This window comes from Boleophthalmus pectinirostris, unplaced genomic scaffold (genome assembly GCF_026225935.1).
Source record: "Boleophthalmus pectinirostris isolate CB_2022bp ecotype Guang Dong unplaced genomic scaffold, ASM2622593v1 HiC_scaffold_4, whole genome shotgun sequence".
In the NCBI taxonomy this organism is placed as follows: domain Eukaryota; kingdom Metazoa; phylum Chordata; class Actinopteri; order Gobiiformes; family Gobiidae; genus Boleophthalmus; species Boleophthalmus pectinirostris.
The window spans coordinates 21195758-21213160 of record NW_026571353.1 but is presented as its reverse complement, the minus strand read 5'-3'; the positions used below and the strand labels follow the sequence as shown (position 1 = coordinate 21213160).

Here is a 17403-nt window from a genome sequence, read left to right as displayed (position 1 = left end):
GTAATTTGACTGAATTTGTGGGTAACCAAGGCACCAGGGCTGACAAGTCATCCCCTTTACCGCTCCCTTTCTCAGAATGTTGTCATTCCTACATCAACTAACTTTTAAATAAACTGGGTGGACAAGTTTATGATCTGTTAAAGAATAGGCCTGTGATTGGCGTGCTGAGACAAGAGTAGTGTACTTTAAACTGACCCTAGTAGTGTACCTTAAACAGGTTGTATCTGACAGCACTGAGCCCACCACCACTTTTAGGATAATAGTTATGATTTGAAGTCTATGTAAAAGCCTATAATCATCATATAAGCAATCATACAATTTACCCCAATTGTATTAAACAAAATTCACAACAATTTAAAATTTATACATCTTGCTTTCAAAAAATAAAAATAAAAATTTACCATGTTCAATTATGTATGTGAAAAAAGGCCAAATGTGGGCCTCAAGAGTGACACACTCCTCTCCAAACTTGGAATAAACAGGAATGCTTTAAACATTTCCAATTTGATGTGTGGGTGTCCTAAGTGGTCACACAGATGTAAGTGTATGGGTTTGGGACTTTTTTTCTACAGTTTAAAAAGCTATGACGCCATAATGATATAATGGCCCTACTAAAATCAGATGTAGCCTAGATATACCGCCTTTCACCCTTTCCGATATTGACAGTGATCTCTAGATTATTTTCAAAATAAAAAGGACATTTTGGAAGAAAAAAGTAGCAAGTAAGTAACAGTGGAGTCACTGGAGCAGCCAGAGTCTCACACATAGACTGTATACAGTACTTAGTACAGTCTATGGGCTCACAGCATAGGTCTGTGTATTCTGAGCTGCTGAGTGGTGCGCCCTCTTCAGGGGGCGGGTTCTACAGGTTTACAGGAAATATGAGTATCAGGAAGTAGAAAATTTGGAAGATTTCTTTGCTCGCTAAAGTGTCTAACAAATATTTCAAAGTCGTAATTAGCTCGATATAAACGCAGACATGTTCTTTTGTTGAATAAACAAAGAGTTTGAAGCGCGAAATCTGCGTGTCTACGGTGAATAAGGTGAGAGCCCTCATCTAAAGTAACGATGGTAGTTTTTAAAACATCCATGAGGTTAATAACGCGTGAATAACACTACAGATGTGTCCGCTTACAAAGTACTGTCAAGATTTAGTTAAAACAGCTGTTTTCTATTCCAAACAGTATATCTGTTTTGTTAAAGTTGCTCATTCGGGCCTTATTGTTGATCTAAAACCTATTTGAGGTGAAAACAAGAGCCCCCCTGTAGAAAGGATCTCAGTGGGATTTCAAATCTTTGTTGGTTCATTAACAGAATTTAAAACTTAATGCAATGCATACAAAAGCAAATATCAGCCTATTTGCAGAGGTGAATAGAAAATGAGACCTCTACTTTTACTTTTGCTTGGTTAAATTTTTTATGCAGATTTACTTCAATTATTTATTATCAATTCCTATCAATCATTTTACATTGATAACAAAGGACAGTAAATGCTTGGGTGTAAGATTTAGATCTGCAAAACTGTAGTGCAATTATGTTAATATATTGAGAAGAAACTGTTTTTATTATCTAACATGTCAATAAAGTGACCATATTCTAATTTTAGAGGGGTTGTAAAAGTATTTGTTTTTTGTCCTAGTTCTGGAGAGTTAAATAATTATGAACCGGGTCCCACTGCAACAGCCGCTGACCTGTGGCCCCTGGGAGCTAAAGGAGCGACTGGGGACCGGAGGCTTTGGGAACGTCACAAAATGGCAGAACAGGGTAAAAATACTCTCTGGTCTATGGGGTACTTTATATTTACCTTAAAAAACACATCGACTTTTCCTCATTGTTTCTTTATTACATATTATGTAACTTTTAGGTTTTCACAAACTCTGTTAAACGTGGCAGACAGTACAAAAATCTCAAGGAACAGGATATCAATATCTTCTGTATTAAAACCATATTTTTCAAACTATAAATCACACTTTTTGGGGGAAATGTATTTATAAAATCAGAGACCAGGAACTGGCATCTCATCTTGAAAGGCAAGTTATAGTAATGACGATAGAATAGACAACAACAGGCTGTTAACTTAAAGTTTTAACAGTTGTTCAGATAACTACAGCATACACATAACATAACAAGTTTACCAAACTCTCCATCTCACTCCAAATCACTAAATCCTTTGAATTCTTCATCCTCGGTGTCACTTTTGAACAACTCCGCAACCTCCGGAGGTAAACGGAGCGCCACTTCCTCTTCTGCGTAGCTGTCGTCAGACTCAGCATCAGTTCCAGTTAGAATTATTCTGACCATCCCGACAGGATGGTTTCGGTTGTCACTGATGTCCAAGCTTTGCCGATCCATGCAATGACTTCTAGGAAAGTTGCATGTTGCACCCTCCCGGTTGTCACAAGTTTCTCACTCACTCCAAACTTTGTTTCTATGGCTCAATTACCGTTTTCGGCTGCATATTTTGCTATTTGCAGCTTGTAATCTACAGAATATGATTTTCTTTTTGGGGGCATTTGTGTTCAGTCTTTTCAGTTGTCTTTATAAATTTGTTTAAATTGGTACAGAAGTAATGGTGCAATCGACTGACATGACACCAGACAGGACAGCAGCTTTTTCTGCAGGAGACATGTGCAGTAGAGCATGTAGTGACAGTGGTACAGGAGTAATAGTAGTAGCAGATACTGGCACACAAGCTTAGAGCGCCCTTTCACTGCTATAAGTGGCACTGGAGAATAAGTAGCAGGACCACCCAAACCAAAAAGTGAAAGCGAAAACCCACTTTTGAAACTGTATTGTGTATTATTGACTGAAAGTGTATTGTTGATGAAGACTAGAAATCATATATTCCTTTATATATGCTGCTGACTTTTTATGTTTTTATGATTATTAAATTAAAAGTCAAGTAGTCACAATTATTACATTTACAAGCAACCCTTTTTGACTAATCTATATCTGGATTTAACATAATAAATGCTGTAAGTGTACACATTTTTATTACTGGCCTCATGGATTGGTTGAATGACAAATATTAAAAGTAATTTACAGAAAGAGTAGAACTTCCACTTTAGTCATGACCAAATCTCACAAGGAGGAAACGTCTTGTCCAACAATACTCTAAACTATTTTTAGAATTTGAATCTGATTTGCAGGAAACACAGTGGTGTAGCTACAAATGATATCATGAGAAACAGGTAGTGACAGGTACAGCTTTGGTGACTAATCATTTCGCTTATCCTGTGAAGAACACATATCGTGCTTTATTACTGGCATTTAGTATTACGCTATTTTCTGAACTGTTATAATGTTGTTTCTCATCACAAACATATTTGGAGTTGTGTTTTCTTTTCATACACACATGTTTAATGCAGAAATCCTGCATATTTTGGCTGTGTTCTTCTCTCAAACTGAAAACACTCATTTCCACCTTGTGATGTCATGTGGTAATACAGGAAGTTCTCCACTGTGTTTTTAAACGACCTGCACCTTCACAAGAATCATTTGGATCATTTCAGCCTTGGAAACAAAATGTAAAAAAAGGTAACTGTTAACTTGAAAACTACCGCTTCATGACATCACAAGGTGGAAGAGAGCATTTTGAGCTTTGAATTTGCAGACAGAATAATAATAAAGGGGTAGTTACTCAGACATGTGTGAATGAGACAAAACACAACTCTGTCTATGTTTTTGATTAGGTAACACCATTATAACATGGCTTAAAGCTCACAAGTCAATTTTGCATAATATAACATAATTTAATTGTAAGGGTAGATATTTATATTGTAATATACATTTTATTCATTGAAGTGTATCTAAACAAGTTAATAATCTAAAAAAAAACTGCTAAACTAATTATCTGGAGCCTAAATATTTTAAAGAATAGTAAGTAAGTACAGAGCTGTGGGTGGGGATATGAGGTAACAAACAAAATTATTATACCACTGACACCAGAAGCAGGAAAATGCAGAATTATTCAAACTATTTAGCATATTAGTTCTTATTGTTGTATTGTTGAATTATATTAAACCAATGACTGCTACATGATTTTGCTGCTGTTTTAGGAGACAGAGGAGCAGATTGCCATTAAACAGTGTCGCCAGGAGCTGAGTGAAAGAAACAAAGAGCGCTGGTGTCTGGAGATTCAGATCATGAAGAGGTCAGTTTCACTCTGTCAGTCATTGACCTGCTACAGATACAAAATAAACGGCATTAAAACTCCCCTGTGCCTACAGTGCCCACCCACCATCTCTCTGAATGCCTTTTATTGTCCTGGTATGAGTTTTTGCACGGGGAATGTTAGGAATATAGCTGTATTACTACTGGTGATGACACAAAGTAGTAATTAAAGGTTAACTTTGTAATTTTTCTGCTGGCATGTCTCAGTGGAGATTGCTCAGTAAAGATTGCTTTGTCTGAAATGTTGCAGAATATGGCTTTTTTCACATACAGGCATTGTTGCTTGTTTCCATAGAAGTGAAGAAGTGTATTCATAAGTAAGAGTTTAAGTGTGCTGTTGAATATTTAAGGCAAGGAACTACTCCACAGAGACAAGCAGGAGTCATGTCTTCCACCAGAAAAGTTAAATAGTCTATGTTAACACATTTTGTACGATCAAATTTTGACGCACGATATATTGCTACAGAGGAATATCATGATAAACAGTAACATTAAAGCTGTCACTGTCATAATGTAAATAATGCAAGATAATTCCAGTAAATTAGTTTTTAAATACAGTATCATTAAAAGGTCTGAGCTGCAACAAATAAACAGCAGGAAGAACCAATTATTTGTCCTAAAAGTGACTTTTTCATCCCACTACATTCCACTACATCATATTACATAAAAATGACCAGAAACCTCCCCATTATTGCAACAGAAATATACCTACAATAGCTATTTAGCCTCAAAATATATTTTTCCAGCCTTCATATATTGAACAATAAGTCAATATAGTAATTAGCGTATTTGTAAGTAAAACTTAAGTAACAGTACTACAAAATTTGTAGTTTTCCTTGACGTCACTTCTTGGGGAATTTGTTAATATTGGTTCTTTCTTGCTACAGGTTTGCTTTTTGTTTTTATAACTTTTATGAAATCTGCTCTGAGATACAGGATGTGTTGTGTTTTTGCTTCTCATTCTCCAAAAACCCATGAATCATATGTACCCATTTGTTTGTTTTCCATGAGAGAAACCATAAAACGATGTGCAAAATCACACAAGACATGAAATAATTATAATAACACTGAAGCCTTGGTTATTTTGGTCGGTTAGAGGTTATTTTTGACTGGGTAATGAGCCACCTCCTCATTTTGTTCTGTGGCTTTTTCATTTCCACCCACATCTGTGTTGTCTATTAACAGTCACTTTGGGTGTCGGTTCACAATAGTTGTATGGAGCCGCTGTGGCTTCAAGTGTTTGTTGTAGATGGCCAAAGTGTGGGCGGGTATTCATCACGTCGTGGGGACTAAAATCTGTGTACACACTCACATCATGGGGACCTGCCTCTTTTATGGGGACAAAAATCAGTCCCATGACGTAAATACTTTATTAGGTCAACCGCATAAGTTAAATTAGGTTATTGGTTAAAATAGTTTAAAACGGCATTATGTAATTTTTCTGGTAGAAGGTCTGCCACCTGCTTGACTCCAGGGTGATGTTGTTGCTTTGGCCTGAAGGTTCCATAGTTAGACATTAAGCATAATATATATAGCATTTTTTCCACTATGGGTGTTTTTATTGCTCAAAAATACCTATAACATGCAGTATTACTGTGAGTAGGGATGCCTCTACACACATCGGATCTGGTACTTGTCCTGCTTGTCTCAATGGAGATAGCTAAGTTAAACCAGACAAGATGGCGGCGGACCCTCCTATCTTAAAAGTTGCATAGTCAAACTTAAGGAGTTTCAGATTCAAACAGCTTTATTAATTCTAAGAAGCACCAAATAAAAATACATTACATCTACGTAGAATTTAAAAGGCGAATGACAGTAGGAATAAAAGAGTTCAAATACCTATTCATTTATTAAAATAAAATAGGGGACAATATAGCAACAGCCTGAGGGCAATAATGAATGCAAGAAATTTCTCTTAAAAGCACGGAAACCCAATATGTGTGTGTTTGTTGTCATCCCCTGGTGCAAACATGGGTATAAAACCGCTCCTCGCTACATTTAACAAGCGTGTTGATTTGAGACAGACATGGTCAGAGCCACTGTTTCACAGCCACGCCAAACCAAATTGGCATGCGACATATACATGAAAACCTACTATTATGTTATTGCACCCTATTAACCCACATACCCTTATAGTTTAAAATACATACTTAATACTACATTGTTACTGCTGATGCTGATGGCTAAAACCTGGACAACGCAAATGTGAGTCTTAAAGGTGCACTTTGGTTTAAATTGTCCAAAGTATGGTATTAAACTAATTTGTCTTGCACTTATTATTTATTGCTCAAAAATATCTTAAAAATAACCATTCTTACTTTGAGTGGAGTCGCCTCTCCACAAATCTAACCTGTAATTTGGTTTGCTAGTCTTCATGGCGATTCATAAATTTATGGTCATGCTGTGGAACATTCTTGGCACATTTCTGTGGAGACAAGTAGGTGACTGACCCTTCAGCACACAAGTTAGACATTGCACCTTTAAGCTTTACATTTGTGTCAGTAAAATTGTCAATTAAAATGCTTTTCACTTTTTTGTCAGATTGTCTTGTCATATATTTTCAGCATCCATCTCTAAGGAAAAGTAATGTGTCATAAGTATTTAGTTTGAGCAGTACAAAACTTGATGCAAGTTGGAGTGTTATCTTATCCTAAACTTAACCTAAGCCACATGCTGAGAGTTATAAAAAACAGGTGTAGAAGAATGTGTATCAAGTAAAGGTACATCATCTTATATTGTGTAACCTGTTCATTTGTTATACATGTGTTTTTAATAATTGCTGAAACAAAAGCCTTATAATATATTGGATGTTTTTCTCTTTTATTAGGTTAAACCACGTAAATGTTGTCGCAGCCAGAGAAGTTCCCGAGGGAATGGAGAAGCTAATGGCCACCAATGACCTCCCTCTTTTAGCGATGGAGTTCTGTCAGGGTGGAGACCTCAGGAAGGTAGTGTCTGTATGTGTGTGCGTGTGTGTCTTCATAGTGGGTGTGTGTTTATGTGGACAGTCCTAATTTCAGAAGTGCCCATACGGGCCATCAACTGCGTCAATATGCACGTCTTGTGGTAGTATAAACCCAAGGACCACAACACCAGAAACGAAAACAAAAGATTTTAAAACCAGCCAGATGGTTGAATCTCACAGTTTGTTTTAGAGAAGTCCGTGCTATTCCTCTCCATAAAAAACAATTAAAGTATTGTCTTGCAAAGTCCTAGAAGTTTTTCTGTTCTAAAACGTCGTATCCAATTTCACAAGACTTATAAAAAAAAATTCAGTAACTAAACAAATGTCTGTATTCTTTTAGAAGATTAGAAAATGATATGAGCAGATTAAAGTACACGTTTAAACCAACTTCTGTGTTTTTATGCATTTGTGCTCTTTGCAGCATCTAAATGTTTTGGACAACTGCTGTGGAATGAGGGAGGGGGCGGTGCTGATTCTCCTACAGGACATTTGTAAGTAAATACATGACTACATCTCTCAGTCCCAGTCTTACTAGTCGCAGTTTTACGTCATACGAGCGATACCGATGAAAAGGTTGTTGGCATGACGCACTAAACTAGCCATGAGTAGTTTCCTTTGCTGGAAATGGTCATAGACTCATTAGTCTATGACCATTTCCAGTGATGTCTATTGATCGTAGGTAAAAGATATTAGTCACCTTGGGGACTGGTTATCATTACTTACATAACGTGCATGAGGGTCAACTGAATAAACTCATTTAGGAACATATGGTACTGATCAAATGAATGTCAACAAAGCAAAAAGAATTCACTGAAACTCCCTCCTTTTTTACAAGAATATTTTCTGATAATGTGCGATCCCCTTGTGAGTGCCTCAACAGCACGAGTCAAGGCACAGGCATGTACATTATACACACCCAAAACTCACACAGTGCAACAGTCTTTGCTATTGAAAAGATTGAAACTGAAAGCCCCACGATGTAACTTTTTTATGCCAAAAAAAAGGACTGAAATAAAATTATGTTATTCATTTTAGATGTTTTTATTGTACTGAAAAACATAGAAAAACATGTGTCCTTACTGTGAGCAGGCTCCTCAAAACTTACTCCTTTAGTTTCCATAAAAATGTTGTTTCATTGGCTATAATATTACACACTGTGGTATGAAATATATCTATCTTCTTGGAGAATGTTCCCGAAGCATGGTTTTAACATTCTGAGACTTCTAGCCCTTAACAGAAGGCTTTCACATTTCAGCATTTATATATTGAATTTAATATTAGAAATATTATTAAACTACACAAACTACATCAATAAAACCATAATTTTAAGGCTTTATTTGCATCAAACATGTCATAAATATGAAGAAGTAATGTTCTGCATTCAGAAAAGTATAGTGTCCAGTCAGACTTGGTGAAAATCATTTAAAAACATCTAGGTTACTAGGAAAGGATTTATTGACACTGACCATGCTTGGAGCTCACAGAGCACAGGAAGAAAGAATTACACACTGGATACCCTGATGTAAAATAAGTATACACAAAAAGACAGCAGTGGTGAGTGTGGCATCTATGATGGGGAAGTATGTAGAGGATAGTGGCGCGTTTTGCTCTTATCTGTCGTGCTCATGTTTTTGTGGGAGATGGCAGTGGACAACAGAGGTTGTGGATAATATTCAGTGCGGCTCATGTTCCCATGCACATTTAAAACTGGCTGGTACAATGTGAGTGTTTGTTAATCAAAAGCTGCTGTTTAGTCATTAACTGAATTGCATTAATTGTATTTATCAACACTTTTCTCCTTCATCCCCCTTAGCGTCCGCTCTGATGTATCTTCACCAAAAGAGAATCATCCATCGAGATTTGAAACCAGAAAACATTGTGCTTCAGCAGGGAGAAAAGCGAGTGAGTTAGAGAGCCTGTGAACTGTGTTGTTTTGCCAAATCCAACCAAACCAAAACAAAGAGGTCATATAAAGGCTTTTTGTCCGTACATGGGCCCTGTGTGGAGCAGGCACATTTAACCAGCGCAATCTGAACATATAAACTGCTGCTCCTAATAGTTAATGTGGAAACCTCCCATCTTAAAACAAATCCTGACGGAAATGATAAAAATGCCTGTTAGTTTTATTTTTTTTAACTTATGTCGTCTCCTGTATCTACGCAACATACAGAGAATGTAAACGTGTTATGTAACTATGCCCAGACACATTAAGTAAGTTACATGCTGTTTATGCTGTACTGTGCTTTGTCACAGGGCACACATGTGTTTTACTTGCTCTTTTTTCTTACTATTTTCTCTTCTATTTTTTAAGTTGATTCACAAGATTATAGATCTTGGATATGTAAAGGAGTTGGACGCAAGCAGTTTGTGTATATCATTTGTGGGAACACTGCAGTACTTGGTGAGTAGTAGTAACAGCAAAAGCATTATTTTAAACATTAGAAAGAGTGTGTGAATGTTCCATTCTTTAGGCTCCAGAGCTCATAGAAAGGCAGAGATACACCTACACTGTGGACTACTGGAGCTTTGGCACATTGGTGTTTGAGTGCATCACAGGATTTCGGCCCTTTTTACCAACCTGGCAGCCTGTTCCTTGGTGGGTACATGCTTAAGCTTTCTACTTTGTTGGTTTTCCATTATATCATCTGTCAACATTAGTGCTCTTGACTAGAAGTACTTCAATATTTTTACATGATTAGATTTCAGCCTGCCAGCTTCATATTTAAACAATAGTTTCGAAGAAAGAAAGAATACTAGGATGTGCATGCTGTGCCAATCAATGGGCATCAAATAGAAACACCTCCGTCCGTGGATGGATATTTATTATCTTATGATATGTGTATCATGAATGAACAACTTCAGATATAATGCTAAATGTCAATGTAGAAACATGTAAACATATTCTTGTTTTAGGCACAACAAAGTCAGACAAAAGCAGGATGATGACATTGTTGTCCAAGAGGACCTTTCAGGAGAAGTACGATTCTATAAGCACCTGCCCCAGCCCAATAATCTCAACAGGTAAAACTTGTACACATTAATTTGTACAATAAGAGTTTATATTGGTTCTAAGGCTATTACTCTTAACAGTCTGTTGCTGGAAAAGTTGGAGCGGTGGCTAAAGCTGATGCTGAAGTGGTCACCACAGGAGAGAGGAAAGGATAAAAATGCGACACCCAGTGACTGTTTTTCTCAACTAGAGCTCATATTGAAACTCAAGGTTTGAAAGGTTTTGCAAAAATCATTAGAACTGCTGTTGCAATATTCTCAACACTTTTCTCTGTTCATTAGTTGGTACGTGTCCTGAACATGATGACAACAAAAACCCTTGTTTATTCTGTGTCAGAGCATGAGACAGTGGCTCAATTGCAGCAAAGAATTGAAAAAGATACCAACATCCCAGTGGCCAATCAGGAGTTGCTGCTAGAGGCTGGACTGGCCCTAGAGCCACAGGGACTGACTCTGCAATGTGCTGTCGACTACACTGTAATGACAATCTTCACACTTATACTTATGCAGTGTGTTAATGCTGTGGCACACCCTAAGCTTCCTTTGTTTTTAGGAAATAGACGGACGAAGGAATGATTTCCCAATGGTTTTCCTTTTTGATCGATCGTCCTGTAACTATGAACCTCAGTTTACTCCTCGCCCTCTCCCTGAAAACATACGCTTTGTTCGTGAGTACATTTTTCAAAAAAATATTTAAACTAACTGTAAAAAAAATAAATAAACTAAGAAAGCTAACCTTTGGAACTCATATGCCATTAAAAAATTAAGGCCAATTTTGAAATTCTTGTAATCAAGTAAATTCTCTTTGTTTTTGTTGTAGAAAATGACCCCAGTCACATTTTGCAATACAGTCCCCTGAGGAGGACCTGTGGGCAGGCTTGGCACACCATTCGCTGTCTGAAAGAAGACTGGCAAAGGCTGCAGCAAGGCCAGAAAGCTGCTATGTATGTTACTGAAAGAATAATTCACATAATGCATGTTTATGTATCTGACACTGTTTAGGTAACTGTTTTATTTGTTATGATTTTACTTTCAGCATGAGTCTGTTGAGACACAACTCCTCTTTATCCAAACAGAATATTGAAATGGTGTCAATGCACCAGAGGCTTATGGCTAAACTGGATTTCTTCACAACCAGTCTTCACATAGACATGGACAAATACCAGGAGCAGACTGCCACTGGAATTGGTACATTTGTCAGAAATTCACATCTCCTTTCTCTTTGTAAAGATTTGTTTCTAGGGACAGGGAATTTTTTGAAGAAATGCATATTTTTCAGAAATACATTGAATACTGATTATATTATATAACATATTGTATTAAGCGTAAAACATTACAGTGTTATCTAAATGTGGATATGTCTTATATCTTTACTTTACATTGGTAAATGAGAACTATGTTTAGATTTACAGTTGGCATTACCATACTTCAAATGTGTCATTCCCTAAAACTATAAAAATGTATAAAGTATACCATAAAGTATATAAAGTCACAGAAGGGGGGCAAGTGCACTGTAGTGTCTGATGAATATTGTCTTCAAGTTATTGCTTACATCACATTATATAATTCAACTCAATACGTTTTCTAAACTTCTACCTACTCCTTTTTTTGTAATGTACCTTGTACAAACATGTTGCTCAGACACATTTTAAAATATGTAATTAGGTTGTGTATTTTAAGTTTGTCTGCTTGAAACCCAGGCATCCTTCACAAAATAATACCGTATGTGCTTTTCTATGTAAAGTAAATAAATGTATTTTATATTTTCAGCATCAGAAAAACTCTTGTCTGTTTGGAGGGAGATGGAGCAGACTGCTATAAGTTGTGGTCAGGTATGCTTCAATAATGGCCTGTTCAGTTTAGTAAGAAACAAAGATAGTAACTTTTAACTGTGTCTAGGCCAAGGTCAGTGAACTTGAGGATGAGATGATGCACCTACAGCCTGATATTGTGGATGTGCAGAGACAGAGAAGTGGAGAGGCTCTGGATACACTGTAAGTCTAATCGTAGTTCTCGTTCACCAAAATAAACCAAATCAACACCTGAAGAAACCGCTATGTTGTGACTTTCCTGTTTGATTTACAGTGAAGGAAAAGCAATGGAAATGTTCCGCAAGCTCAGAGAAAAACCCAGAGGTGAAGAATTAAAACTTTGCTATAGTCCATAAGTTTGTTTGGAAATGTGTCAGTATTATCTCACTCTCTTCTTAGACCAAAGATGTTCTGGGGACAGCCATGAGGTGGTGCGACTTGTAGTCCAGGCTGTGCAGTTTTTTGAGAGGAAGGTCAGAGACTTCTACACACATCTCAGGTACTGAACAATGTGTGGATGTTCTTCATAAGAAGCATGTCCAATAGGTTGGGTTTAAAATGCACTATGTAAATTCGGGGGCATGGATCCTCTACTTGCATGTCCCATTGGACTTAACTTATAACTTATAACTTATCCATTCTGCTTTTATTCAGTATTTGTCATTACTAAAATTAATACCTTGAAAAACATGCATTGTATGAGTGGGCTTGCCACTCTACTAATTTGGCCAGTTGGCATTACCATCCTGCTGGTGTCATTCTGTGGAACTATAAAAATGTACAAAGTATACTTTAAAGTATATAAAGGGCATGATTTCCTATTGTATTTTCATAAGAAATGTTTCTAAAGTAAATTTACAAGTACAGTTGAACCTGATGATTTTATGTCATTTGAAACCCAGCATTTTGTCTTATTTGGCAGTAAAACAGCTCTGTGTCGACAACGTGTGATGGAGCTCCTGCCCAAAATGGAGGAGGTGGTGCAAAAGATGGTGGAGAGCGAACAAATCCTCATGAGTCTGCAGGAGAAAAGACAGAGGGAACTTTGGAACCTGCTCAAAGTGGCCTGTGTAAGGAAGATATATAACCATGACAACCACACACAGGAGAACAGAAATGTAGAAATGACTCTGAATTAAGCAAACACAAAATCTGTAGAGATCTCAAGTAGGCTAACACCTACTACATATTACAGTTTGCGAACTGATCTATTTAATTCAGAATGAGGCCTTTAATGATAATACAATTTGAAGTTGGATAAATTGCAAATGAATGCATTATCCTTAATAAGACCAGCATGTGCCACTATCACAATCAATTTAAAACATAAACAGTATTTTTACAGAGTAAATATACACTACCATTCAAAAGTTTGGGGTCACTTAGAAATTTCCTTATTTTTGAAGGAAAAGCACTGTTTTTTTCAATGAAGATAACTTCAAAACTAATCAGAAATACACTCTATACATTGCTAATGTGGTAAATGACTATTCTACCTGCAAATGTCTGTTTTTTGGTGCAGTATCTACATAGGTGTATAGAGGCCCATTTCCAGCAACTATCACTCCAGTGTTCTAATGGTATGGTATGGAAATGGATGATTAGAAAACCCTTGTGCAATCATGATAGCATAGTTGAAAACAGTTTAGCTGGTTAGAGAAGCTATAAAACTGACCTCGCTAAAAGCAGGTCAAGTATCTGGAGCATCACATTTGTGGGGCCGATTAAATGCTCAAAATGGCCAGAAAAAGAGAACTTTCATGTTAAACTCGACAATCTATTCTTGTTATTAGAAATGAAGGCTATTCTGTGCGAGAAATTGCCAAGAAACTGAAGATTTCCTACAACAGCGTGTACTACTCCCTTCAGAGAAAAGCACAAACAGGCTCTAACCAGAGTAGAAAGAGAAGTGGGATGCCCCGCTGCACAACTAAGAAAGAAGATCAGGACATTAGAGTCTGCAGTTTGAGAAATAGACGCCTCACAGGTCCTCAACTGGCAGCTTCATTAAATAGTACCAGTAAAATGCCAATGTGAACATCTACAGTGAAGAGGCGACTCCGGGATGCTGGCCTTCAGGGCAAAGTGGCAAAGAAAAAGCCATATCTGAGACTGGCCAATAAAAGAAAAAGATTAATATGGGCAAAAGAACACAGACATTGGACAGAGGACGATTGGAAAAAGTGTTATGGATGGACAAATCGAAGTTTGAGGTCTTTGGATCACACAGAAGAACATTTGTGAGATGCAGAACCACTGAAAAGATGCTGGAAGAGTGTCTGACTCCATCTGTCAAACATGGTGGGGGTAACGTCATGGTCTGGGGTTGCTTTGGTGCTGGTAAGGTGGGAGATTTGTTCAGGGTAAAAGGAATTTTGAATAAGGAAGGCCATCACTCCATTTTGCAACGCCATGCCATACCCTGTTGACAGTGCTTGATTGGAGCCAATTTCATCCTACAACAGGACAATGACCCAAAGCCCACCTCCAAATTGTGCAAGAACTATTTAGAGAAGAAGCAGGCAGCTTGTATTCTATCTGTAATGGAGTGGCCAGCACAGTCACCACATCTAAACCCCATTGAGCTATTGTGGGAGCAGCTTGACCGTACGGTACACAAGAAGTGCCCATCCAGCCAATCCAACTTGTGGGATGGGCTTCTAGAAGCATGGGGAGAAATTTCTCCTGATTACCTCAACAAATTAACAGCTAAATTGCCAAAGATCTACAATGCTGTAATTGCTGCAAATGGAGGATTCTTTGACGAAAGCAAAGTTTGAAGGAATAAAATTATTATTTCAAATACAAATCATTATTTCTAACCTTGTCAATGTCTTGACTATATTTTCTATTCATTTTACAACTCATGGTGGTAAAAAAAGTGACTTTTCATGGAAAGCACAAAATTGTCTGGGTGACCCCAAACTTTTGAATGGTAGCGTACTACAAAATTGAGCAATTTTCTAATCTAGTCTATAAGGAGTCATGTGTTCATGTGTTTATTTGACTCCACAACCCCCAAATGTTACTGCTAAAATATTTCAAAGTTCTATATAAGCACAAAAAGTATGTAAATAAGGACCCTAAAATAATGTAACTATAACATAACTCATTTCCTCTCATAAATCCCCTCTTATATTGCATATAAAAATTTGATTGTTCACATTTTATTTTTAGAATGAGTGAGCATAGAATGATCAACCATGTTTTGTGTGCAGAGTAAAGTCCGCAGTCCTGTAAGTGGAAGTCCAGAAGGTTTACGGACCTCTGTGCCACATTTAGTAACTCCAAGACACAGCCTTCAGCAACTGTGAGTTTGTCACTTTTGTTTATATCAAAAAGCTTAATATGGTAATGTTCATAAAGGCGCATATGAATAAAAATATATTAGTTTAATTATGAAATGGCCATATAATGAGTTTTGGTTGTATTCTGTAAGCAGAGATGAGTCTCTTGTGGAGGAAAGCAGAACATTTGAAAGTCGGCTCCAAAGTTTGCTTCAAGACACAATTCAGGAGTCAGAAAGCAGTATGGAGGTATATTTCCTTGTTCTCTTTGTCAACACAGTAATAAACAATGAATATATTAGGTCTAAAACCTGTACTTTTTGATCAGATGTTGCGGGAATGGAAGTGGCTGCAGGAAGACCTGGGGCCTCATTTATAAAGCTTGTTTATGCACAAATCCTTGTGTAGGTGTTCTTTACGCCAAGTGGGAGATTTATGAAACTCGTCCTAAGCGCCACGCTTTGCTTCTCTCTAGCATGGACCCTGCTGTAAGCTCTATGAAGTCTGGAGACACAGGGAAAAGCGACACTCGTGGAGAGGCACAGAAGTGAAGAGAGTTTGAGGAAGTTTTTGATCAGGAAATGATCTGAAAATCCACCTATATAAAAGAATTACCTTCAGATTTGTGCATTTAAGCAGAGGTTAGCCAAAACATGGACAGGGGCTGTTTATTCCACTCATTATTCTCTACAATATTATACATTTGAAAGTCGCCAAGCACAGCCTCTTTCTCAGTGCAGCACAGAGGCTCCAGCAGTCCATAACCATAGACTTCTATAGCTCACAGTCTGTGGCTGTGACCCAACAGCACAGGAGCGAGGCTTTGGTTCAATGAAGCACTGGGACTAAACGCAACTTAACACTTTTGTATTTATGCACCGATCGCCAGAGTGGCCCGATTCCACGCACGACACGAAGCCTACTGGCCGAACCTAACACAAACTATTCAAAATATTCCCTACATTTTTGTGTAATGTGGAGCTCTTGCAAATGAGAGCTTGCTCTCTAACAGTATGAAGAACACAATTATATGCCTGTGCCTTCCTGACCCAGGCCCGCACACTCACAGACGTAAGGAGAGTTTAGATGTTTTGTGTGGACTTTTATTGGCACAATAACAGTGCCTGATATGTATCTAATGTGTTACAAATCTGTGTTCTACCTGCTGAAGCGCTTGTCCCCTGACCGCTGATCCACGTATCCCTCCCTCGCTCCTTTCACTCTCCAGGGGAGGGCATCTGAATCTCTCGCACGCACTCATAATTTGACCATTCAGACCACTGCATGCACATATCTGCTAGTATGTACATGTGCATAAACAGGACCAGTCCGCAAACACACATCATAGGCATACTTAAAAATATAGAGATAAAACTCTTGAAACACTGAAAGAAAACACATTGGCTATATTGCAAAGATGTGCTGCCTAAATATTATGAAATATTATTAAATGAACAGATGAGTCATTGTCACTTTTAGTTTTGTGTTTATTTATAAAACCTTTAAGCCTTTGATGTAACCACGTGGTGCTGTGCAGAGGCGGGCCTTCCATTAAAAAAGCAAAAGTTGGCGGCTGCCTACGGTCCCCAAACCTGGAGGGGCCCTCAACCAATTGCCCTCAGTGCCACTAATGGCCGAGGCCTCAAAGCAATTTGATTTTCTCTCAATATTACATTAAACGAGAGATTTCCAGTCCACCATAATTAAAATAAATAGAGATATGCATGTCTCAAGAACAAAGGGAAAAAACAGACAATAAATATATTAACAAAAAAAAAACAAACAGAAAAAGTGCATTACAGTAAGGGCCCCAAACTCAAGGCCCCCAAATTGCTAACTCCGCCACTGGTGTTGCTTGGGGCGTCCCACTCCCTCGTTGTTCTCCCGCTCCCTCTCTGTTCTCCAGTGATTTGTCATGAAGAATGGAGATTGTGCTGTACTCTGCTGCCTCCGTATGGACACTGTGTGAATGCATCTGTATGCATCTTATAGAATAACTGTATTTTAGAATTTAAACCTATGACAAAGACCAAACATTTTAGAAACAATAATCACCATGGCAATACAACCTCGACTGGTAGGGCCAGATCTCTATAAATGTAATACTGCTGGTAATAGAATCGTTAGTTTAGGAGTGTTTTATGCATAATTGCAGAGA

The 17403-nt window shown here is 37.7% G+C and overlaps 1 protein-coding gene across 1 annotated transcript; it reads left to right on the top strand.

Moving 5' to 3' along the window:
• Positions 1 to 865: 865 nt before the first annotated feature.
• On the top strand, positions 866 to 16717 carry ikbkb (inhibitor of nuclear factor kappa B kinase subunit beta). Its single transcript, XM_020919603.2, has 22 exons — positions 866 to 1043; positions 1640 to 1764; positions 4059 to 4153; positions 7001 to 7121; positions 7560 to 7629; positions 8952 to 9040; positions 9450 to 9539; positions 9610 to 9734; positions 10052 to 10159; positions 10229 to 10358; positions 10430 to 10624; positions 10701 to 10815; positions 10968 to 11091; positions 11184 to 11335; positions 11918 to 11979; positions 12047 to 12141; positions 12233 to 12282; positions 12358 to 12457; positions 12881 to 13028; positions 15177 to 15268; positions 15401 to 15494; positions 15574 to 16717. The coding sequence occupies exons 2-22, from the start codon at positions 1660 to 1662 to the stop codon at positions 15622 to 15624; spliced, it is 2211 nt and encodes a 736-aa protein (XP_020775262.1). The 5' UTR covers positions 866 to 1043; positions 1640 to 1659; the 3' UTR covers positions 15625 to 16717.
• Positions 16718 to 17403: the final 686 nt, after the last annotated feature.

Excerpts from the sequence above, each read along its gene's own strand:
- ikbkb (XM_020919603.2), top strand. The coding sequence starts at position 1,660 with ATGAACCGGGTCCCACTGCAACAGCCGCTGACCTGTGGCCCCTGGGAG. Across the intron at positions 10,625-10,700 it reads AATGTGCTGTCGACTACACT|GAAATAGACGGACGAAGGAA; the intron begins GTAATGACAATC and ends CTTTGTTTTTAG. Across the intron at positions 15,269-15,400 it reads AGACACAGCCTTCAGCAACT|AGATGAGTCTCTTGTGGAGG; the intron begins GTGAGTTTGTCA and ends TTCTGTAAGCAG.